General features: G+C 36.6%; 1 protein-coding gene across 2 annotated transcripts in view; it reads left to right on the forward strand.

The window, feature by feature from the left end:
- Positions 1 to 21,846, forward strand: part of nectin4b (nectin cell adhesion molecule 4b) — a 26,058-nt gene continuing 4,212 nt past the window's right edge. Inside the window, exons 1-10 of one of the 2 annotated variants that reach the window (XM_017697092.2) lie at positions 1 to 461; positions 3,659 to 3,844; positions 5,828 to 5,995; positions 7,017 to 7,295; positions 8,112 to 8,229; positions 14,795 to 14,946; positions 16,921 to 17,089; positions 17,248 to 17,323; positions 19,628 to 19,690; positions 20,326 to 20,514. In XM_017697092.2, coding sequence (XP_017552581.1) covers positions 416 to 461; positions 3,659 to 3,844; positions 5,828 to 5,995; positions 7,017 to 7,295; positions 8,112 to 8,229; positions 14,795 to 14,946; positions 16,921 to 17,089; positions 17,248 to 17,323; positions 19,628 to 19,690; positions 20,326 to 20,514 — 1,446 coding nt within the window. In that variant the 5' untranslated portion in view covers positions 1 to 415. Of the gene's footprint in view, positions 462 to 2,076; positions 2,371 to 3,658; positions 3,845 to 5,827; positions 5,996 to 7,016; positions 7,296 to 8,111; positions 8,230 to 14,794; positions 14,947 to 16,920; positions 17,090 to 17,247; positions 17,324 to 19,627; positions 19,691 to 20,325; positions 20,515 to 21,846 lie in introns of those variants that run through there. The other variant, XM_037530969.1, reaches the window with a different exon arrangement.

Raw genomic sequence — 21,846 nt, forward strand, 5'->3', positions numbered from 1 at the left:
CAGGTGCTCGCGCAGGTTACATTTTCACCTGCAGGCAGCACGCGGGGGCTCGTGCTGGGCGGTTTGGTCTGCGTTTAGCTCAACGAAACACTGCAAACACGGTTAAACCAACTATCCAGTCCGTTTCCTTGGACTTAAAGGGTGTTTTTGCTTACTGTGGGAATCTAGGACCTTTTTCATGGAACTAACTCCGCAGGAGTGGAAGGAAATCTTCGTGAACTCCACTGGACACACTGTCAAGAGAAGTGAGTGAGTGAGTGGGCAGTGGAGTAGGAAACTATCGTGTGCTGAGATTCACGTAGATAAGCCAAAGTGCTGGGAGAGCTGTGGGGACGTGCTGCCTGGCCTGCTGTCTGTAAAACTGAAATCTAAGGAAGTTGGACTAGTGGACCGTTGTTGGAAAAAAGGAGAGAAAATGGCTCGTCTGGCCTGGTTTGGTCTGTTTCTGACTAAACTAATAGGTAGGTAAAAAGTCAAACCCATGTAATAATAACTATACATCTACTACTACAATGTCTATATATTAAAATTGTTTTATTTTATTAACGATATGATTGTGGGATTATTTGCATATATGCGCACACACACATACAAAACTAATGACATACGTTTATGTGCACACATAGATACACCAAATGTCAATATTCAAATAATAATTAGCGCAACTCTATAATATATATTGTGTGTATGTATGTATGTGTGTATGTATGTATGTATGTATGTGTGTGTGTGTGTGTGTGTGTGTATCAGTAGTTTGTATCATGTATGTAATGTGACATTGAGTAATACGTAAATAAGAGAAAGAAATATATTGTTTATGTGCACATGTATTTCTTGTATTTAGCCTTTTTTGTGGACCAGTTGTCCTCATGATCGGAAAATGCCACTGTTTTGAAGAGGTGCCTGCTCAACAGAACAATGTGTTTGTTTGTTTACCAAAAATGCATCTTTGTAGTTTTGGAAAACCAAAATTAGCTGGAAGGATTTCCTTAAGACGAGGTGTCTGTGAAGGTATTGTGTTGTTCGTGTACTATGTGTGTTAGAGACAGGGAGAGAGAGAGCGTATGAGAACAGATGAGAACAGGAAAGTCGTAAGTGGAAGAGTGGCATTCCTGCAGGGGACACCATGAGGGACTGTGGTGAAAGAGTGAATGATTAATCGTTTACTCATTAAACACCTACGTCAGGTGTCGGATTGTTCACAGTTTAGTGGACGTCTGTGTGTGTGTTTTTTGGGTGCGTGAATATGTATGTGTGTGTGTGTGTGTGCGTGCTAGCACACTTCCAGTGTATGTTTCTGCTTACCTGCATTGTTCTGGAAACACAGGAGTCGCATGACAAGTGTGTTTTGAGTACCTTCTGTGTTTTTGTGTCTGTGTGTCACAGAAGGTATGATCTTAAAGTAAATATCAATATGAACAGGAAATGCCAGTACGACAGCCACACACATGTTGAAAGAAAAAGAGGAGAGGCAACCAAAAAGCTCCTTTTGTCTTGCCCAAAAAGTGATAATTGAGTCTATTCAGAGGAAATCAGGAAAAGCTTAATTATTTTGAGTCCATTCACTTCAGTGTGTGCACTAAGAAAAAAGCTGTATTAAATTAATTTGATTTAAAAGAATAAAGTATATTAAATCAACTTGTTGTTAAATGTAAATGTATGGTTTGGTTAATAAATTAATAAATAAAATGCACACAATTTTCCTCTTACTCCAGACATAGTCGATCAACTTGGGTATTTATGAGGTCCACATTTTACTTCTTGACTGTAGCGCTGGACATATGAGGTTAATGTTGCGAACACTAGAAGCCAATAGTCACCGCAATCCTTTAATTATATCCCCAAAACTGGTCCTGCTCAAATAAAAAGGTCACAAATGGCTTGTGTGTTGTTTTGGACACAGTGTGACATACTGGGAACTACAAGAATGAGCAATAAGTCACCCAGCACTGTGGGCAGTCATTTACAGATAATTGATGTTGTGCCAAGTTCAGAGTTCCCTTCCTGTGCTTCATATCCACATCATGCAGGCATATGGACGAGTTTGTTTGCTGTTTCTGTTTTCTAAAAACTGTTAATCTAAGTATTGGACTGAAGACATTTATACGTAAGCAACAAAATTATAAGCATAATCAATAGGAGCCAGAATTCGGCACATAAGAGGAGCAGTCTTCAGCAACACGGTGATATTTTGAACATTTTATAAATGACCACATTGAGTCCTAAACCACAGCAACAAGTCTGCGCAACTTGAATGAATACCAGGATGCTGGTTGCAAGAAGTTTTGAGGATGTCGATTTGGGTGACCGTGGACTTCTAGTGTTTGCTAGCAATGTTAGCATTGTAGCATCTGGTCAACTACATCTGGGGTGAGTGGAAAAATTTTGTAAATCGGAATTTCCACTGAGCCATTCCATTAAGTAAACTGAAAGACCATAATTGTGTTTTTGAAATATATTGAATTCACGTGGAATTAATATACACATTTTTTTAATTAAGTAAATTTAACGCAGTAAATTTCAGTGTGTGAGAATGTCCTTGTGTGTGTTTGCAAGTTCACGTCCTTGTGCTTTTTATGTGTGTGTCACTTCTGTATGTCTAACCTGATCAATCATGATAGAGAACGTTGAACATTAACTGAAAAGACTGGTTATTCACCTCAAAACACATCACACTCACTAATCTTAAACTCCCACATTCTCTGGCAAACTAGTCGTAATACTAAGACCTCACACACACACACGTGCTAACCTGTTTCCTTCCACACCTTTTTCTCACGGCAGCACAACTATTTCGCTCTTCCACTGTATGTTCATCTTTCTAGTATGATGTGTGTTTTTGATCTTATAATTTTTAATAAAAATTTGTTTTAATTTCTGTGATTTGATATTACTATCATTTCTATCTCTATATAAAAATGCTGCCTGTCCATTCACAACAATTTTGTATAGAAAGGATTTTTGAAAAGAATAACAGCTGATGTTAATGGAAAATACGTTTAATAAAGGTAATATAAGAAATATCAGTGCTAAATTATAATTAATATATGTGTAAAGCCTTCTTCCAGTTTATATAATGGAAAAAAAGAAAATCTTTGGAAGTGGTTTATGCTGCCTTTTGTGTCAAAAGTTTACTAAGGGTGGAAATTTCTGGGCACTTCATGTTTCAGCTAAACTACAACAGGTGATTCCAACACGTTTGCTTTTTTTGATATGCAAATCCTTCATTATGACGTTATTGTATTTGTCCATACCCAGTACCATCAGTCATAAGCCTAATGTAATGTTTCAATTAAGAACAATAAAACTTATAACAAACTACATTTTAATTTGATGATTTTATTCTTTACATCATGTTGTATACAGCATGGTCTATAGTGTTTATTTTTTATCAGACATGTTTCATAAGTAGTTTTTGTCTGATGTATTTCATACATTGATTATGATATTCAAAATCTTTCAAAAGCTGCAGTGCTTCCAACGATTATTCATGTTTCCCACCCATGTAATCTGTTATGTTCTTACTGGAAAGCATCCTTGAGTGATTTGATTTATTGCTATCTTTGTTGTTTTTAAATATTTACATATATCTCTTGTGTTTTGTTTTTTTTTGTGTAAACTCCAACCTCCCCCCTTAAAAATCAACCCACAATCACAGCCTCTGTGTGTGGTGAGTCTGTCCAGCCTGTGGGCTTGCGGACCTTTGCTGATGAGGAGACGCGGCTGCCCTGTGAGTTTAAAGTGCAGGATGAGAGCAAAGTGGTGCAAGTGACCTGGTCCAGAGAGCAGCAAGATGGGGTCAAAGAGCAGATCATCACTAATCACATGACAGAAGGAATTCAAGGTGCCAACACAGACACACACACACACAGGTTTTGAATCCAGTTTTTGCCCACACCCTACCTTCAAAGGTAGCTTGATGTGTTGGAAATGAATAAATGGTGCACATCTACCATCTGAACAGCTTTCATAATCTGGGTTATAAAAGTAAGCTGGGCCTTCCGTTCAGGCCGTACATGTCAAAACTCACAAGAAGCAGAAAAAAACAGAAATTAGCATTGAAACATTATTGGTTATGCTAATTTCCGTTTTTTTTTTTTTTCTGCTTCTTGTGAGTTTTGACATGTACGGCCTGAACGGAAGGCCCAGCTTACTTTTATCACCCAAATTCTGAAAGCTGTTCAGATGGTAGAAAAAAAACCCCCCAGAAATTAGCATTGAAACATTATTGGTTACGGCGGCACGGTGGCGTGGTGGGTAGCGCTGTCGCCTCACAGTGAGGAGTGGGATAGGCTGCAGCACCCCCCCCGCGACCCTGACGGAGAAGCGGCTTAGAAAATGGATGGATGGACATTATTGGTTAATTCCTCTTCCCCTTCGTAATTATGTTGGTAGTTAATCTAACATGTAAGGCCTTCAGTTTAGCCCCTGAAGTCCTAACCAATGATGAACTAGCCTGGGTTTCTGTACCTATATACCATTTCGTTCAAAACATTAAATCAATACTAAACCATTCTGTCAAAACTAATTTCAATAATGTTTTTTGTCTTCCAGCTATGTTTTTGGTAAAGCATTGAAATGGAGTCATTTAGTTAGCTAATTTAAGATCCAAGTTCATGTTGTCACCACCGAGATCAAAACTACACCTGTACACACTCACATACATATGTGCAGGGTGTCCCTAAAAGAATGACATAATTTGAGATGTGAATATCTGAGTAACTACATGGCAAATGAAATTAAATAGGCTTCTTGTTGAACAATAAAATATTTATTTATCGAAATTCAGAGGGTTGTAGATTTTATAACCGATTTCAAAGAGCTTCACAAATGTTCTGATTGATGATATCTTCCAATACTGGTAGTCATCCAGATCCCTTTGCCCTGCACAGACAGCCTTCCTCTTTGAATTTTTTGCGCCATGTTCAAATCTGATTTCCAGTTGGTGCATTTTTGTAGAATTTTCTCAAAAATGCACTCTCTTGTTTGACTGTGTTCGAGCATATTCTAACACACAAATGCCTTTTCATTTCAAGTGAAATCCATTCTTCAACCTTAAAAAAACGTAATAATTAAACTTGGTTAGTTTTTACATATTTTTGTTAAGATTTGAGATCAGTTGAGGGAGAGCAGGCTATGTTATTAGACTACGAAATGATGTAATTTTTTTTGGGACACACTGTATTTGTAAATTCTGTAAATTGTTTGCAACAATTCAGTTTCATTATAATTCTTCAAAAAATCTCAAAGCTCACCACAGTTCAGGTCAGCTTAATTTATTTTTTCATAATCCTGAATTATTGTAAAAAAAAAAACTGAATAAGCAAATGCAAATAGAGGAATTATTTACACAGTAATTAAGTATTGGCAATAAAAGCAACATTTGAAAATGATCTGAGAATTTTAAATAGCGCATCAGGTGAAGGATTACAGTGCTGTCCTTGTGGAGCAGAATGGAATGAAATGAAAAACTGAGTGAAAGGACAGTAATAGAATAGAATACAACAGAATAGAACAGAGCATTATTGTCCACCCAAGGCTGGTGAATTTTCTTTCTTCTCGTCTCAGATCATAACAATAAAAGATCCAGAATTATGCTGTCAGTCACACATTAAATCCTTAAATTCATGTTAAGCATGCATAAAAACACAATTATATAAAGGATACCCAATAGGACTTATCTTTTTTTTTTATTATTTATTTAACTGGCTAACTGCTGTTGGAACAAAGGATCTTTTGTATAGATTGTGTCTGGCTGCGGGTGCTGTAAAATAGAGCTCTTCCTCCCTGAACCTGTGTTTGTGTATCTGTGTGTGTGTGAGTGCAGAGTTTCCAGGTTTTGTTGGCCGTGTGCGCTTTGAGAGTCTTGACCCTTTTAAAGACTCTGCGCTGCTGATCCTGAGCACGAAGGAATCCGATGATGCCACATACACTTGCCACATTTCTACTTTTCCCTCAGGAAACTTCGAGAAACAAATCAGACTCACTGTCTGGAGTAAGAATTCTGTCTTTCTGTCTTTCTCCAATTACTGCTTTTATGCACATTAACAAAATAAGAGTAAATTAAAAACTTACTACAAAAATGAGCCTAGACACATTTGCCTCTAAGAGGTGATAATGATAATGCTGCTGTTACCATTACAGTAACAATGTTTATTATAACACATCTCTGCAGGCCTAATCTTTATTTAAAAAAAACAAACACTGAAATATCAGGTTATATTTTTTTGTGATAATGAGTAAAACGTTACATGGAATCACTTGGGCATTTCTTAAAGTTAGCTTGGTAGCAAAAACAAAATCCTTATTTACACAGGGGAAATTTACCCTTTCACCACGTCAACCAAGAGTTTTGTTTCTTTAGTTTTGCGCTGGAGCTTTGAGGCTAACATAGCTACCAAGTAATGTAAGCTTATGCTTTGCCAGTTCATAGTGTAAGCTATGTGCCCAAATTATTATATGCTTGCCTGAATATGCAACTTTTTATATAGTATCAAATATTCTTGTGTGTGTGGTTTCTGACACTGCTTGGCATTAAGCAGTCACATATTTGGTTACACCTCAATTCTACCACATCTTTCATAGCACACAATTTATATTGTTTATATTAGCTTCACCACAGTTCAACTAATATAAACACTTAGCAGCTTAGAAATTGATCCCAGGGATTAATAAATTTTCAGCAAAGAAAAAAATGCCTGGTGTTTAGGCAAATATGTATGTCTTAAAGCCCTACCTCCTGAAACTATTTCAAGTTTTCATGTAATAAGTCTGCTACACGTGCCTATATTTTTTTTATAATACATTTTGCTGTATTTTGTATTAACAAGTTTGGGTTATAGCAAGATGTTATTTAAAAATGCAATAAAAACATAGACATTCTCTGGCCCACTGATATGCTGAGAATCTTTAATATGACCCTTGGTTTTTGAGTTGACACCCCTGTTCTAACTGCTTAACATGTTATTTTAATCTTTTATCTCCAAATGTTCCTTTCTTCCTCTTTCTGACTCCAGGAATACCCATCGCCATGCTGGAACCTGTCATTCTGGAGGAGGGTCAAACCTTCCGTGTGGCCGCAACGTGCCGTGCAGTTGGCTTGCCACGGCCCGAGCTCTCCTGGGACACAGACCTCCTTGGCCAAACGCAAAACAAAAGCTCAGAAGATAAGGTCATCTCTTCTACCTTCCTACTGCACCCTTTAAGGAGCCTGAACGGCCGTAAGCTGGACTGTCTGGTATGGCATCCTGCATTAGAGAACCCCCAAAGGCTCAGCAACACACTGGTAGTGCACTGTGAGTTCATTCGTTTGGTCAATTGCTGTCAGTTTGACTTATCAGTGCTTGGGGTGACTTCAAGCATTATTAGAGAAGGATTAGTTTTACCTGAAAATCTGCTGAAATTTAAGTAATTACAGAGAAGCTCAGTTATTTTAATCCAGTATGAATCTGCAGTGTGTGTAGTTGTTGCAGTCTGACAGTAATAATTGTGGAGTGAATAGACTTCTGTGATTGGCTAAATGAAGTCCTCTTCCCATTCACTTCATGTTAGAGACACTAAGCCTGTTAATAGACACAGCTGTGCGGTGCCTTGTTATTGTTATGGAGTGTGTCCTGCTGACATGTATGTCTTGGCTGTCACAGAGTTTGGGGGAATTACTTTATTAATAATTAATAATTAATAAATTTATCCAGAACCAACTGAGCAAATTCCATTATGCACCATAACATTATGCAACAAATCTAGGTCCTGCCATGCTTAAGGCTGTGTTCACATCACACAGTTGCCCATATCTGACCATTATAAGTGATGCAAATCCTATATTTTCACTAAATGTGAAATAGACCTGATATTTTTTTTTTTCAGACCTGTGTAAACAGAAATAATCTGATGCAAATTAAATCAGATCATTTCAAACCAAATTTTGAGTTTTTTCAAATGTGCTTGTAGTTAAGGATAGGACCAGATAAGGATCACTTACAAACAAGAATGTGTACAGTCACAGCAGAAAGAAAAAAATGGAACTGAACAAGAAGCAAATGTAGCTTAACTGAAACCAAGACTGGATTCCAGTCGCCTATTTGACATTCCATTTGTGTGTGTGTTTCTAGTTCCGCCTAATCCTGAGGTTGTTGGGTATGATCAAAATTGGTCAGTTGGTCGGATAGGAGCGGGGCTCAGGTGTGAGAGCGGAGGGAATCCACGACCGCAAAACTTCACCTGGAACAGGTACCGTTTTCTGTTGTGCGCTGTCCTTAAAACTTTCATTTCATTTTAATTTCCTTACATACAAAAGTATACAAACTAAACATTAGTAGATAAGACATAAATATGATATAAATATGATAAAAGGACAATAATTCAAGACACCTCTGTTTACCTCTGCATCATCCCAAAACTATCGCTATCATTACAATAAAGTAGCTTGCACATATTATGCAATTTTGCAAAAAATAAATTTGCATGGCTATGAACAGATCGTATAAATCTAAGACATAACAGGAGAAAACATTTTGGCATGTTTGATTTACAGTTTAGGAGTTATGGGCTACAATGTCATATACTTAAAACTTTCTCTTTTACCACATCAAACATTTTTGCTCAAAAAACCTATAGCGGGGAAATATAGTATTATTTTATCATTATCATGATGCATTTTATTATCATAATACACAATACTCTTTTCTGAACATATCTTGGATATCTTCATTAATTTGTTTTTAAGTAATTTAACATTGAATTAATGTTTCTTTTAAAAGAGCATCATTAGTCCTGTTTATTTGGTTTTAGTGCAGTGCAGTATGTGTAATGTTGAATAAAAAAACATGCTGCCTTTTGAGTTTTTGATTGCGGTTTTTAGATTTGCCACTATTGCCACAATTCAAAATACTGTGATTTGTATCGTTTATGGTGAAAATGTCCTTCAGTATTGTCATATTATATTTTTTGCTATATTGCCTACCTCTAGTGCCACCTTCAGGTCCATCTGGCTCATCTCCCATGCCTCAGAAGCAGGAAATCTGTTGACCAAGTTTTATGTCTGTATGACTTAGGATGTCAGTGTTATGTTTGAATGCAAAACTAGAAAAATAATAATAAGCAGAAACATCCTAACAAAAACAATAGGACTCCAGTGCCAGGTGCTTGAACCCCTAATTATAACTTAGCACTATGCAATTATTCTTTATGAATAGACTACAACTTTAGAGTACAGTTTTACAGTGATTATTTTCATTGTAATAGGGATATTGGTGATAATGTGAAAGAGGTGAGATTCTATCACCTAGACTACAGTACCCTCATTTTCCTGTTCTAACACCAACTTACGATGACTTTTTTTGCTTCTATCAGATCTGTGTAATTGATACCTTTTGTCAGGGCTTTTTTTCCCCCCAATCTAGTATGATATGCTTTCCTTGCCTGCTTCAAAGAATCCATGACACTGCAGAAATCCCTGCACAATCAGGATTAAATGTGCAATTCCACAACCTCACCCTCCCTTTCTTTCTTTACCTCACATATAATCACTGTACATGCACACAAAAGGTATTAGACTCCAAGAGCCATGCTTATTCAAATGCTCTTTTGAGGGTAAAATAAAAGCCATGGTGTAGCGTTACAACCTGAGACCGAAGAGCCAGCAGGAGGCCGTTTCACACGAGCTGGGGGGGAAGTGAGAGAGAGTGAGAGAGAGAAAAAAAGGAGGGAGGGTGAGGAAGAGAGGGAGGAGTGCAGGGGGAGACACATCCTAAGCTTTAAATGACCATACTGCACCTTAAATATTGTTTTAATGGACGCCCAAAAAGACAGGGTTTTACTTTGATTAGAGACGCCATGCAGGAGGGTATCAGGAACGACGCCTGTGCAATTACTGCAACAATCTTTCATCTCTCGGGTTAGACATTATTACAGTAGGCTGATGTGGCACTTGGGCGCTGCTGTGTCATGCTTGGGCACCAATCCACTGAACTCCAAAAAAAAAGTCTTGCTTTCTGTTCCAGCCGTGCTCTACACTAACTGGCAGCACTCCCAGTCACACGGATTCTCCAAGTACAGTTTTAATGTTTTATTGACATTGAATGAAAGTTATGTGGCTTTGAAATCATATCAATTTCATAGTGACCTCATACTTTTTTTTTTTGTTTTTTTTTTTAAAACATTCTACAGAATTAGTTCAAACTCCCACAGGTCTTACAGAAAATATAGATTAAAAGACAATTAAGTATTCAGACCTTAGACATTTCCAATGATTGTTTGATCGTATGCTCTATTTAAACCCAAGGCATTAATTGAGGTAGTAATAAGCTAAATATATTAAGATATGCAGAATCATCATTTATAGGGTGCTATTGGTAGGTGGCTGTCCCAACCCAAATTTCAACCCAAAATTCTAAATTTTTTGTGCATTTTTTGTGTATAAAATCTTTAATTATTTTGAAAGCGAATTATAAAGATTTCGATTTGCTATGAGTTTATTTTTTCGAAATAAAGCACTGACCCATGTTTTCACATCACTACTGAAGCACAAAGAGCTTCAGTCAAGAGGTGGGGCCTTATTTTAGCTACAACCCTGCATTTTAAAGCAGACAGAGACTGCATCTCTGTCCCTCATTGCCACATGGTGAGCAGTTGGACCCCATTGTTTTGACATAAATGTATCCCAGGCTGCATCCAAAACCACATACCACCGCACTACACATTGTTAAATGCGTTACTATAGCTGGCGTACCATTTTGATGTAGTATTTAGTATGGTAGTATGTGATTTTGGACGCAGCCCCAAAGTCTGAAAGTCAGTGCGTAACATTTAAGAATTGTCACCACTGAAACATATAATTTCTGCAGTCGTTCACAGCTGTGTTTACTTGTCATGTACTGACTAGTGTTTTTGAGTTATGCATGCTCGTTATTGTATTGGTAGTGACAAAATGGAATGTTTTATTTATTTTAATAAAACCAACATAATAAAGGCATATATGATTCAAAGCAAAATAATTTTACCCTAAGGTCTGTCAGTTAGAAGTCCAAAGTGTTTTCAACAATTTAATCCTCATTGAATAAGTTATTATTGACCAACAATTATTATTTCGCAAGTGATTCACAAGTTTTGAATTCAGTGTACATATGGGTCAATGGCATGATTTTTTTGTTTGTTTGTTTGTTTCATTGCTTCAGAAAAAAAAATATGGGAAGCATAAATGCCTCAAAGTCTAAAAGTGGCATATATGCAGATTATATGTGAACTATTAATCATATTATTTAATCATATGCAATCCTAAGGGAACTAGTTTCACGTGATTTTATGTTTTAAACCTTGAAAATAAGGCAGCTTTAAAAGTTTACAACTCATTGAAAAACTTTAGTCAGTAAAATTCATCAGGTATAACAAAGGACTTCTGTTCTAACATGCTTTTAAGAAAGAGTGCAGGCTATTGCAGAATAAAGAAGTAACCTTAATGGTGCAATGCCAATATTATTAGTTCCTGTTATAAGATTATTAAAAAGTTGTCCATTTTGAGGGATAGTTTAGCTGGTATGGCCCAGGAAAACCATCAACATGCTTTATTATGATAATATATTTTTATTTTACCAAATGTTTATATAATCGTGTGTGTATGTATATGTGTGTGTGTGTGTGTGTGTGTGTGTGTATGTATGTATGTATGTATGTATGTATGTATGTGTATATATATAAATAATATTACACACACAATTATATAAATAAGTTTTACATATGGTTTATATGGGTGTACAAGTACAAGGAATAGTTAATCATATCCATATTTCATATATTTATCATATAGATAAATAACTTCTCATTCATATTTTTTCACGTTCAAATATTTTTTTCATGTGATCACATTTTTCATATGTGAAATGTGCAAAACACCATGTGTTTTATTCACATGCACAATTTGTGTGGCACGAGTTTTGAGGGATGGTGAATGGACCAATACAAAAGGGACAAAATGACTTAGAAATTACAAATGTTTTTTGTAATTTATTTTACAGTAAATTACAAATGTTTTTTATCCAGCTTTAGATACATCAACAATATCCTTGTGATGCATAAAGAGCATTAAGAGTTTTGTGTGGGTGTATGTGGTCATGCATGAACATGAGAACCTTTCGGTTTATGGTTACCATGGCCCTTTTAGTAGAGCAGTGGGGTCTCGGGGGGGGGGGGGGGGGGGGGGGGTGCACAGTATCAGGGTGTGTCTTGTGCTCTGCTAAGTGAAGTATGTTTGGAGTTTTTAGGGTTTGAAGACGATCCTACTGTTCTCACTCTCGGTGCATTACTCATAGATACTCATTACAGACCTGCCGGGTAAGCCGAAGGGAAAAAAAGAGGAGGGATATTGAAGGTGAAGTCATTCATTAGCTCAGAGATCCTCTGGCTCCAGGGACAAAAGGTGCCACAAATAGAAATTAGCATCTGAAGTTCAATTGTGTGTTTTGGAGGAAGTGAGTTAATCACTTGCGTGACTAGAATCAAGCAAAAAGAGCGTATGTTAGATTGCTGAATGCAATACAACAAATTTAATGTACTATATTAAGATTCAAGAAGAGTTCATTGTAGCTTAAATTAAGACCTGAATCAGGTTGAGTGAAGGTTGGTCATAAGATAAGATAAGATAAGATAATCCTTTATTAGTCCCACAGCGGGGAAATTCACAGTATTACAGCAGCAGCAGAGTAACAGGAGTAAGGCACTCAGTAGTAGAAACAGGAAACAGTATAAACATTATCAACATTATAAATAATAAAAATTAAAGCTAAATCTCTAGACTATTTACAACAAAATAAGGATAATAATAAAATAAAATAAGAGTTGCATATAAATCTGTATTTATATGCATGTCATGTCTTTATGAAAATGGTGGCTATTGACTTTTAGGGTTTGTTAGAAATGTTAGCTTAGCAGCTCCAGTTCTAAATTAAATAAGCAACATTTGGACATCAAAAATGTCTTGGCTGATCAACTACTTTTAGGGCAGCATGTACATCTGATTTTTCTCCAAACTGTTCCTTAAACTGTGATTCATTGGTAGACTGGGCTAGTTTCCCCAGACAGACATAGATTAAACCTAAGCCTGGACTAGAATAATTTCCAATGGTGAATCATCATTAGCTCTGCAGTTTAGACTAGGCATAATCCATGTCTGAGAAAGTTGCCCTGTAAGGTTTAGTAAATAATTACTTATAAGAAACAAAAGGAAACAAAATGCTTATACATGCATGCATATATTTCATTGGGCAGTATTGTTTTTTAGATAGGTTGTTGATTTTATTATTTATTCTTATCACCATTGTAGGAACATGCTCTTGCATCATATGACTTCCTGTGAGTAATACATTGCACAACTAGCACTATAGATTTTTTTATTATGGGTTTTTCATATGGGAGCCTGATGAAGACCATAATGGTCAAAACATTGCATCAAGAAATAACATGGGAGGTTGAAACATCAATGTGCAGATGTTTCCCCTTTGTATTTTTTCATAGTCATTCATTAGCTCATAGATCTAATAGCACCAGGGATAAGTGGCCCCATAAACAGAAATTAGCATCTGCCCTTCAACTGTATGTAATGGAGGAAGTGAGTCAGTCATTTGCATGACCAGAATGAATTACCATTACATTACCAGAATTACAGATGTTAACAGGTTGCACTGATTTCAAATCTAGGTTCACATCCAGATAAATGTATGTTTAAAATTATCTGTGATATCTCTCTTCATTAGTTTCAGTACTGTTTTTAACAAGTTTTTGTTGATTTGGCCTCCTGTCCATTTAGGAAATCCCTGACATCATCTTAATGGCTGTTCCATTATGATATTAGCTTAAGTAAAGTTTATTAGATGAGCTCTGATAAGGCCAGAGAACCATGTAAAGGCAACCTGCCTTTAACTTTAGCAGTGAAGAACTTGATCAGTTCAAACTGACACTTTCTCTTTTAAAACCCAGAAAGGCAGATAAAGGTATTTATAAGCCAAAGTAATAAAGTACTTAAAAATTCTTCATATTTCAAAACTGTAACATTCAATTTGATGTGTTCAGACTGCTTTAGGTAACATTCTCCTTCTGTTATACTGCTAATAAAACTGTCTTACTTAACTTTTCTAGCTTGCTACTTAGCAAGCTATTAGCTATAAGCTTATAGCCAGACAAAGCAATTATTCACATAATATACACATTTTCAGACATCTCAAGAAATATTTAGTATTAACAAAATTTGCATCAGCTCACTGAGGCTAACCTAGCCAGAGTGTATTCAAAGCAAACAAATTTGCTTCTCATTTTCCCCTCCTCCGCTTGTTCTTCCCTTGCCTTGAAAACAGTATTGACACAAGTCTTCTATAGTAGGTGTTGAAACCTAAGAAGTAGATCAAAGATAATGTAACTACTTCAAATAGTAGTGTTTCTGTATTATATTTAGCTTTTTAGTGTCCATTTGTTTTATTTCTCATTCGTCTTACTGAACAAGCTTTACCGAAGCACAATTAAAGGAATAGTTTAGTGAAAATTCAAATGTATAGTTTTTTTTGTTTGTTTGTTTTTGTTTTGTTTTTTTTAAAGGAGCAAACTTCAGATGCCAAACATGTCTTGGATTACATTTGGAGACAGGAGAAAATATCAGTTAATTTTTGTGGCAGAACTATTCCAGAACTTTAAGCAAAATTTAGCCTTCAGAAAACCTATACAGTTATTATGTAAGTAGGTATATGAATTATTAAAAGACACTCCGAACATGGGGGCAGTCTGTACATATGATCTGTTTTATTTTCTGTAGGAAGGGCAAAAGTTTGCCTGAAGGCGTGACTGTGGAGGGCAACAGGCTCTTTTTTACTCGGCCTCTGAATAAGACGGACGAGGGTGTTTACGAATGTGAAGCCAAAAACAGCATGGGGGCTGTGAGAGCAGAGTTTAATGTTGATATTCCAGGTAAGCGCCTCAGAATGGTAGTTTTATTGATATTGGTATTGTTTTGTTTTTATTACTCAGGGGCTTTCACCCCAGCCAAGCAGGAATATACCGTAAATCAGTTATTTCACAAAGAGACAAACTGATTAACATGGAATTAGGTTTGCTTCTACTTGACTGGAATGAACTGACCCTTTGTGGATTGCATTAGTAACCTGTAATGTTTTCTTTGTTTAATATGTAATACATTTTAGAAGATGCAACATTTATTTGATTATGTATACAGTGAAGAGCTCATATAATGGAGAATTTTTCCTTACTTTTTTTAATGAAAGTTTGACATTGCAAAAATTTTCACTCCAGTCTATATGGAAACCAAAGCAGCAAAAACAGCCTGTTTTGAATTTTCAGACGTTTGATCCCCTGGTCAAATTACATAAATCAAATGTTGATTTTCTAAGTTAAGATAAGTTAAGACATCCTCTATAGAGAACACACTTCTGAACAGTTGAATGTACACTTAGTTTTTTTTTATTTTGCTGAATTTAACACACCGGAAGTGGTTTAATCTTTTCAACTCCTTGGGACCACTGGTGGTTCCAAACCACATTTTTCATAACCTTCATATTTCATAAGCTACATTCTCTTCAAAGGTGGGTGTCATATGAGAGCTGTAACTGACTTCTTTCCAATCAAATAGATGGGTAATGCAATTTAAAACCTTATAATAAAAGAAGCTGAACTCACAATTTTTTTTCTACTGGAAGTCAACCCATTTTTCCACAAATCTGAGTTATAAACTGGATCCCAGATGGTGTATCTTCAGTGATATGCTCTGTAAAAAATGTATTAATATAACACTATAAAAATAGTGTCTACAATTTTTGCCTTTCAGCAGTAATTTGTAAGCATATAGCAATATGTGTATGATCATAAAACACATGTTCTGTTACATGAGTGGAGCTTTTAAGCAAAAAAAAATGAAATTAAAATATTACATTTATTTCATGCAGTTACTGAATAATTTGCCTTATGATTTGGGCATGTAAATCCAGATGGAAAAACCAAAACATACCCTGGAGAATAAGAGGTTAAATAAAAAATAATATAAAATGTAGGATAACATTCACACATTTTATGTTTTTGTTTTCCTCAATATGTTAAACTTGGCAAATACATAGAAATTATGGACTAAAGTTAGACAGAAAATGTCATAAGTGTATTCCCTGCTTAGGAAATCGACAAACCGTCATTTGACTGGGGTGTTAAAACTTTTGCATACATGGGCCTATTCGGACTATAGAAGTTTAGCTCCACCCCTTCGTACTGAGGTTATTAGGAGTGTTTTTAGCCTGAAGAGCTTTTTGAACGAGGCTCAACACAGGGCAGCCATTTAGAACAGAGGTCATTTACATTATGTTATGTGTTACTATTTTGTGGAAAATGCACTATATAAAGTGAATAAAAAGTATTTACTCACCCACCCAAATCAGTGAATTCAGGTGTTCCAATCACTTCCATGGCCACAGGTGTATAAAACCAAGCACCTAGGCCTGCAGACTGCTTCTACAAACATTTGTGAAAGAATGTGTTGCTCTCAGGTGCTCAGTGAATTCCAGCGTGGTACCATGATAGAACGCCACCTGCTCCACAAGTCCAGTCGTGAAATTTCCTTGCTATTAAATATTCCAGTCAACTGTCAGTGGTATTATAACAAAGTGGAAGCAATTGGGAATGACAGCAACTCAGCCACAAAGTGGTAGGCCACGTAAAATGACAGAGCGGGGTCAGTGGACGCTGAGGCGCATAGTGCCAAAGGTTGCCAACTTGCTGCAGAATCAATTGCTACAGACCTGTGGAATTCTGTGACATCAAGCAACATTTGATTGGCCTGCTTGAATATGTGAAAGTGTGTGTATATGCACACTGCCCCCTTGTGGTAGTTTCAGTGCTTTTTTTAAAAGTTTTTTTTTTTTTTATCCTCAACATTTCAAGTAACTTCTGAAGCTGCTAGGCTGGAGGCCTCCTTCAACAACCTCCTAATCATCATAGTGGGTGGAGCTACTGGGGGTCTAGTAGTCCTCATGGTGATCATCATCATTCTGGTGAACCGCCACCATAGACGCAGGAACAGGAAACTGAAGAGGGAGCTCACTGAAAGAAAGTGAGTCTGCAAGCATTCACATTCAAAACGTCCCCAAAAATATAAATCCTTAAATAATTACGTGTGCCGTGAACCTCAGAACTACAATTAATAGAAGTGTTACAGTTCTAACTAAATAAATTTTTGTACACATCTCTGTCTTCTGCTTTTTCTTTCAGAGAGGAGATAAATAATCTCTCGAGACAAGCCTCAATGAGGAGACTCAACTCTGTCAGCACTGACCCCAGGATACAGGTACCACTAGGCCTACTAGTGTTTGTTTATTTATTTATTTACTTACTTACTTACTTACTTACTAGCTTGCGTGCTTGCTTACTTACTTATATATTTATTTTAATGATCGTCTCATCTCATTGAAAGACAAGTGAAAGACACTTGTTTCTTAACTTTTTTCAAAAGCCCCACTTTTCTTGGTGAAAATGAATGTGATTTGTGTATATAATTCCATGTGCTACTGGAACACTGACACATAGTGTGGGATTAGTGAACAAAGCATTGGCACACAAAGTCTGCGCTGTCTGCAACATTCAACCATTTACACATACAATGAATTTTAAAACATGTACTGCTGGTTACTAGTTTACCAAGATTACCTACCGTATTGGTGCACTTTGTATGTTAGTACGACATGTAATCCCAGGCTGAACAATTTGGGCATAGTTTTGTGACTGTGATTTAAATAGAAATTATTTTCTATAAATTAAGCACCAGGACTGTTTTTATTTTGCCACGACAACCAACATATCAGTTTGTTCTGGCACCAACATTGCACATGGTGTGTGAGACTTCCAGTTAATTGTGGTTATGTTGTTATGTACACATCATGTGAGTGTTTACTTGCTTCTTAGTCTAACTCATCACAAGCTTCATGCTACTAGGTTAAAGTACCCCTAAAGTCATCATCAGTGTCAAGCAGAGTTTGGTGATTAACCTACTCAAACACACCTGATTACACTTGTGTATTAATTGCAAGGTTTAGTGGGTGTGTTTTGAGCAGGGACATCTTCAAACTGTGTTGGACTTTGTCTCTCCAGGACCATATTTCTCTCATTTGATGTATATATAATCATACATACATCATACATCAAAAGTATTGGGACACCCCTCATCATTTTTGAGGTCAGGTGCGACAGCCACATCCCTTGCTTAACAGGTGGCTCAAATTAAGCACACAGCCTTGCAGTCTTAATAGGCAAACACTGGCAGTAGAATGGGTCATACTGATGAGTTCAGTGACTTTTACAGATGGGACTGTCATAGGACGCAACCTCCGTCACCTCAAATCAGTATGTGAAATTTCTGCCCTACCGAGTACAGAAGCGCACAGTGTATCCTCTACTGAATCACTCACTAACGAGTTGCATGGCCAAGCAGCCACACACAAGACTAAGATCAAAATGCCAAGCGTTAGGGGGAGTAGTGTAAAGCACACCGCCACTGGACTCTGGAGCGATGAAATGTATTCTGTGGAGTGTTGAATCACGCTTTTCTGTCTGGAAGTCTGATGGATGAGTCTAGGTTTGGTGAATGCTAGGGGAACATTACCTGCTGGACTGCAACTGTAAAGTTTAGTGGAGGGGATAATACTATGAGGTTGTTTTTCAGGGGTTGGCCTAGGCCCCTTAGTTCCAGTGAAGGGAAAAGTTAAGGCTTTTTTCAACTTTGTGGGAACAGTTTGGGGAAGGCTTATATCTGTTACGGCATGACTGTGCTCCACTGAAGAAATACAGCCCTGACCTCAACCCCATCAAACACCTTTGAGATAATTTCAACAGAGATTGTGAGCCCGACCCTCTCATCCAAAATCAGTGTCTGACCTCACAAATGCTGTTCTGGATGAATGGGCAGAAATGCTTCTACAGGAGTGAAGATGGGAAAGTCACGCTTGTAATAGCAGAACCCTTATTGATACTATATAGAACCATTTCCAAAAAGGTTCTATATAGAACTATATACAACATATTCTCCATCAATCTTAAGCGTGCAAATGGTTCTTTGAGAGTTCATGGTTCTACATAGACCCGTTGTATTTACTAAAGAACCCTCTTTACTAAAGAATCATCTTTTTTAAGAGTATACTATATAGAACTCTTTGTTAGGGCAAAACACAAAGGGCTGCCATTCTAATCAGTTTTACATACCTGTACTAAAATAATAATAAAAAAATTTCATAGTAATAATAAAAAGTAGTAAGAGCCAGCACAGTAAGCATTTCAAATAAAGTGGCCAGTGTAAGTGTAAGGGCCCACATCTCAGGGAACAGCAGGAAATCTTTTGTTCTTCTGCAGCTCTCAGTATGTATCTATCATTTTATCTATAAAATGTCGAACAGCTGGCTTCGTTATGTCATGGGCTGTAAAACAAAAATGTTGATTGACTCGTCTTTGATGACTGATGTTGAAACTCCTTTACGTGACATCTGCTAATGGTATGCGAATGTCATAAATGCTTGAACTTCATTTCACTAGAATGTTCAAACTTGCTTGTACAACATGTTATTACTTTTCTGATTTCTTTCTCATCTTTCTCTTCTCCCAGACTGAGGAATGTGCCCTAATCAGACTGGACAGTGCTCTGAAAAGCAGCTTTTTATCTCTAGAGGTATGTTCATTCAGTAATTTTCAGACTTTAAATTAACTCAAAAATACAATTTATTACTAATGTTGGTGTATTTTAAGTTAGTTACATTTACCAAATCCTGTAGTAATACTCAAAATAAAGGTTCCCAAATGATTGTTGGCTTAGATGTGTAGTTATAGAGAAAAGCCTTACATGGTATAGAAGCTTTACATTATGTGGAGGTTCTTAAAACTCTTTAAAAAGGATCTTCATACTCATATATATATATATATATATATATATATATATATATATATATATATATATATATATATATATATATATATATATATATATATATCTCATACTCACATATTTACAGCATGATTCTTTAAAGTACCATCCATTGAAGTGTTCTTTTTATTGTCTTTTATTGTTTTTTTTTGTGGAAAACAGGTTTTCTCGCTTTTTAAGAATGTGAAAGTTTCAAAACATACCGTTCACTCTCCAGTCCATATATGGATACTGTGAAAACAGCATGTTTTGAATTTATTGTTTTTGTGACACTTGTATGTTGATGCAGTTTTGGGATTCTCTGAAAATTGTTCTTAAAGGAAAAATACATTTTTAGATCATTTAAAATGATCCATTGATGTTATGTTGACCTCTTTCAACAGGGGAACTCCACATTATGTGACCAGAGGGATGGGCTCAGAGAAGGAGAGTATGATAGCCTCGGTCGTCCGGCCATATACCCGTCCTACCGCTCAGAGCGAGGGAGCAGTAGGAGGAAGGAGACAGAGGTGGAAAGAGAGGAACGAAGACGCAGAGTGGAATCTTTTGTAACCAATAGCACTGTGCCTTTGGTGAGGCTTTGTGTACATGTATGCCTACACTGCACTGCCCATTGAACATAACTTTTTTTTTTTTTCTTTTTTTTTTATGTTTTTAACATGAATGGGCAAATTCTCTGTCAGGTTGCAATAATGTGATGTAAACTTCACTATATCAAACCTACAATGATACTGCAGTATTGGTATTAGAAAAGAAACCGTTATTGTGCCATTGTTATTGACCAATACTTAACACATTGTTATGGGTGATACACATCCCAATAATCAATATATCCACACATATATGAAGTGAGTGTAAAGGCCCAGCCATACTAGTCTTTATAAGTGAAATTCCACAAGCACAACTGAATGTGCTGTGATATGCAGTTTTACTTCATAGACTTCCACAGAGGGGCAAATAACACAAGTCACCTGCCAACAGCAGTTACATACACTTTTCTTTTGCTACAGATTAGTGTGCAACACTATGCTGTGGCCAGTATAGAATTATCTGGCATGAATATGTTGACTTTCGTGTTTTTACTATTTGTGGTAGGCAGGCTAGCCAGCTTGCTAACTGCTATGTTAGCTCTTTGGCTAATCACAGCTGCACACAACCATGCTAGCTATCTATATATTTTTACTAAAAATCAGTGTGCTGTGCCATACTCCTATAAGTGTATAATTATCTGACATAATCATGTTCACTTTTGTGTTTTTGTTTTTGACTAGTTAGCTACCATGCCAACCTCACCAAAATACAGGATTGTTTCCAGCCTTTATCATGCTCATTTCACAAAGCATCACAAACTGCAATGCACACCTGAACCTAAACTTTTAGGAAAGTCCGTCTATTCAGTAGCTGTCTTGGCAACATGCCTAGACAGTTGTTTCTAGTCATACAAGATCCGTCTTGTCTCTTTGAATGGAAAGAGACTTATAAACCTGAAACTGAAAGCTACGTTAATGTCTCAGAAACATATTTGGAATTGCAAGTAAAATCTGACACAGATTTGCATAAATAATTTGTAGTGTTGGGCTCAAATGATACTTTTTTTGCTGGCTGTTCTGGCTACTGTGCCATGCTTTTCATGCTTGCATCTTTACAAGCAAGCCAATTAGTACTTTTTATTGAAGGGCAGGACTTTCCCAGTAAATGGGCCCCATGTTGAATATTAACATGCTTTCTCGTTCATTTTCAACCAGCTCAGAAGGAGGTAATATGTCATCAAATTTGATATCAGATGCCTTCAAGAGGGCGAGACTGTGTGTTGCCAACACAGCACAGTAGTCTAAAAGTATTAAGAAAATAATGATTAATACAATGGGTATTCATATGTCTGACCTTTCAGTGTAACAATAAAG

The sequence above is a fragment of the Pygocentrus nattereri genome, chromosome 19 (assembly GCF_015220715.1).
Source record: "Pygocentrus nattereri isolate fPygNat1 chromosome 19, fPygNat1.pri, whole genome shotgun sequence".
Lineage (NCBI taxonomy): Eukaryota > Metazoa > Chordata > Actinopteri > Characiformes > Serrasalmidae > Pygocentrus > Pygocentrus nattereri.